Source organism: Acanthisitta chloris, unplaced genomic scaffold (assembly GCF_000695815.1).
Source record: "Acanthisitta chloris isolate BGI_N310 unplaced genomic scaffold, ASM69581v1 scaffold13641, whole genome shotgun sequence".
Classification (NCBI taxonomy): Eukaryota; Metazoa; Chordata; class Aves; order Passeriformes; family Acanthisittidae; genus Acanthisitta; species Acanthisitta chloris.
The window spans coordinates 57544-61560 of record NW_008656611.1 but is presented as its reverse complement, the minus strand read 5'-3'; the positions used below and the strand labels follow the sequence as shown (position 1 = coordinate 61560).

At 44.1% G+C, this 4017-nt stretch overlaps 1 protein-coding gene across 1 annotated transcript in view; it reads left to right on the top strand.

Annotated features, from left to right (window-relative positions):
* The window catches only part of ADCY9 (adenylate cyclase 9), a gene marked incomplete at its 5' end in the record, with an annotated part of 77178 nt that overhangs the window by 38736 nt on the left and 34425 nt on the right, over positions 1-4017 (top strand). The window contains one exon of the mRNA XM_009084408.1: positions 3012-3184. Within this exon, the coding sequence (XP_009082656.1) occupies positions 3012-3184 (173 nt within the window). The remainder of the gene's footprint in view (positions 1-3011; positions 3185-4017) is intronic.

The following is a 4017-nucleotide window of genomic DNA, read 5'->3' as shown; positions in this document are numbered from 1 at the left end:
CAGGATGAAGCCTGCCAGAGTACAGATTTGCTATCAGGCACTTGGAGGTTGTGTTTCAGCATTTATTTTGAATCAGTTTGGGGGAAGGAAATGAGTATGAGCTTGAGAATGGCAGGAGGGGAAGCAAGGGTGAGCTTGGCCTTTATAAATAGCACTCGAGGCACCTCATAGCACTTTCTTCATTGCTGTGTCTTGACTTACATCGTTGCACAGCAACACACCCCAAGAATTGCACTTTCACATAAACAGCAGCTCCTCTGGTTATTCCTTTTATATTGTCATGTTGCTTAATTGATTTAAATGTGCTGCATGGTGGTGTGAACGTTTGCACTCCATACCCTGCTTGTATGGAAAATGACGGTGTTGATTATACTCATTCCCTGGAGATGGAGAAGGAGGAGGAATACTGTTCTCATATAATACATTTTAGTTACACCAATCTGGTTCTACCGAATTAATGACCCTGTTTTATACCGAAATATTTCAGACGCAGCGTAGGAGTTGCTTTGTGAAGTGTCATAGAGTTGCAAGGAACACTGAAGCAAATTGAATTTTCCTCTCATAAAGAAGAATTTAATAACAAACAAAGTATTAGGTAGGCCATGTTAGTCAAGTTCTGTAAAGACGAAAGGTTTTTTACACCTGTTCGTTTTCCAAAACTTTGCAAAAATAACTTTTTTCCTTTAAGTGCTGTCCTGGTGGCTCCATGCAAAACACGTGCTGCAATTCTGCAGGATATCTCTGTTGCATGTCAAATTATCCCTTTTGAGTAACACTCCTTGTGCAGGGCTGTGGTGGGGTTGGGGAGCATGAGAAGGGAGTAAGGAGATCTGTGTAGCCCTTGGTGCCACCAGCCAAAGGTTGTAGCCACCTTTAAAGCCTGAGGGACAATGTGGGTGCTGTCCATGTGCCATGGGCTGGTGGGTTTGTCAGGGATGGAGAGGACAAGGGGGAGAACAAGGTCAAGGAACCTGCTGAGGTTTCAGATTGGTAACTGCTGAAGTTACATTTTGCTTTCCCAAACTAGTTTTTAATGTCTGGTGTACCATAGCCTTTTCCCTTTTTCCTCAGTGTGGAGCTCAAACTGGAGATAATTTTACTGCATGCAACAGACTGACAAAAACATTCTGCTGCGCAGCACAGTAAGGCTTAAAGGTGCCTTTTTGAAACTACAATAAACAAAGAAAAGATGTTTGTTTAGAAAAAAAATAGAAGAATAATATGAGTAGGGAAATAATCCTGTTGCTTTAAAGTAGCTTTAAAAAATAGGAGTAGTAAGCTTAGTGCTCCAGCCTTTACACCACAGTAAACATATAATTGTAAGCTGATGGTGGAGAATTCCTCCAACAACAGCCCCATCAGTGTCAGTTTGAAGGAGAGAGCTCTACATCTGGAAGGCAGCAGCAGGATTTTATTAAGCAGCACTGCCAAATAAAATCCAAGCAGTGCTATAAATGATATAAAAATAAAGATTGGCTATGGTGTAGCATCTCAAAGATGCAAGTGAGTGTGCCGGAGCTGGAGCACCATGTGAGAGTGCTGGAGTTTGCCAGCAGCTCTGGAACCCGAGCATGACATGGTGGGTATGGATGTGGGTCTCTGTGGTGGTTGTGGTGTTCAGGAGCTGAAGTTACAAATGGAATAAACAGAGAAACAGCACAATTGCTGTTAGTGTGCCTGATTTATTTTTATTGGGAAGGCTACAGCTGAAGTTCTGTCTGCACTGCACATTGCACATGAAGAACAAGGCATACAGAATATGATTTTCTGTCTGTGGAGAAGGTTCTGAGGGAATGACCTTATCATAAGGTGCAGAAACCTGCCCTCTTCCCCAGGCTGCAACTTGGCATATTTATTTCCAGTGTTCGCTCTGTGGACAGAGGCAATTAAGCACGGTCGATGGCTGTGACAGTCATGTGTCTGGCTGCAACTGGGTGACAAGTGTCAGGGGCAGGGAGGGCGATGCACAGCTGACCCAGATAGCACCAGCAGCCAGGCTGTGAGCCTGGGGCAGTGTGGGCTTGGGGCAGTGTGTTCTGGCACCACAAAGGAACCAGTGCTTTCTGCTTCTGCGCGCTGTGACCTCCACACTCTTTGGGGCACATCGGTGCCCTTCTGTGCTGAGGAGATTGCCCATACAGTGGCACTAGAATGAACTCTCTGAATTCAGAAAGCAGTGATTAGTAGCTCCTTCTTAGTCCTTGTGCCTTGAAGTCACCCAGAACATCGCAAGGTTGAAGGAAGTGGAATAAGTGATATGCTGAACAAAATTCCAATCTTTGGGGTTTTGAGCAGGTTTTTGACCCAGCTCAGCTCCATGCAACCTGCTGTTTTCCAGCCTGGCCTTTAATACTGGCTCTGCTTTCCAATTATGCTTCAATTCATACACCAGTTGCAGAGGGCGTGTGTGGGTGTACGTGTGAGAGAGGGAGATTGATTTTGTTCTTTAAAAATGTGAAGTCTGCACTAACTATGAAAACCCATCAGAATTTCTAGCACTTAAATGCCATTTCCTTTCTCAATGTGCTACCAGCATTGAGCAATGTTCATGACATCTCTCTGGCAGGCGAAGGAATACATGCTGGTTTTCAGAAGTAGAATATTAATACAGATATCACAGAAAACCAGGTTACAAATCCTTTCCAGAAGTAAAGGGTTAATGTGAGAACTCAGATTACAATTTGGAGGCGAATACATAAGGTCTTAGCTGTGTTTTTCAGAAGTACATGAGGGAAAATGGAATAAAGAAAGTACATGTCTGTCCTGGCTGTTGCTGCGTGTTCAAGTCGTCTCGTGTCTGGGACAGCAGATTGGGCTAACCCTTGTCACCACTTTACACAGAACATCTTTATATTCCTGGTCATTGTTCCCAGCCACTGTCTGGTTTTGTGTGCTGTATTCCCAAGCCTTGACAGTGCTTTGAGAATTACTGTACTTCATATCTGAGAAGCCCAAAGGAGTGTCATTTTTGTCTTTCTGCAATTCTGACTGCTCATTACTATTTTTTGTAGGTTTGAAGACCTATCTGATCTCAGGTCAGAAGGTGAAGGAACCTCACTGCAGCTGTTCACAGTCGTTGCTTCCTGGCTTGGAGCCCACGGACGGAGGCAGGACACAGGGAGCGTCATCGGCCGAGAACTCCAGTGACCTGACCAAGCCTCTCAAACAGGTGGAAAAGCCAAAGGTGAGTCCTTGTGTCCAAGCTCAGCAGCACAGGTCTCAAACCATGCAAACCTTACAGGCTTGTTTGTGCACTGCTTTGCACATTGATACATGCCTATGTGTACTTATACACAGAGTGACAAAACAGAGTTTGAGAGAGGAAAAAACTGACCAAGTGAAATGCCTCGTTTGCCAGTGGGCAAGCAATCCCTAAAGTAAGGTGAACAGTTTTTAAAGGTGGTTTCAAATAAATATTTCCTTTTATATTTCAGGGCTGAGATGCTGCTTTTTCAATGCTCTGGATTTTATGGGGAGGGAAGAATATGGTTTATGCAGCTACTGTAACTTCTATGATTTTCTGCTTTTGCTGCTTCTACCATTCCTCTGTCGTGCAGGTCACATACCTGTGAGCCTTTTCATGAGTATTTAACAGACATCCCTGCAAAAAGATAACAGGATTGTTTGTGTAATGGGAGAAAATGCTCCGGTGGGCTGTGAGATTGTGTCTTATCTCTGTGCTCTAGAAACCTATATCTAGAGCTGAGGGCAATGATTTGTATGGATTCAGCTTGGAGGAATGATGACACTTTGTTATGTTCACACCTCTCACAAGATCTCTTGACAAGGAAATCTGTGAAACAATGTGTATTGCTTCAGAGCTTTGCTGTTACTCTCCATCTCCCAGCTCAGAACAGATTTCCCAAACAACAGATGTCTATTCTTTCTTTTCAGTCGTGCTAAGAATTCCTTATCCTGGGCTGGGCAGGAATGTCAGAGCCAGGTGGTCATCGGCAGGTCCCTGTCCTTAGACTTCAGTGTGTTTTGTCTCTTCAACACAGGTTTGAGCTGACAGTT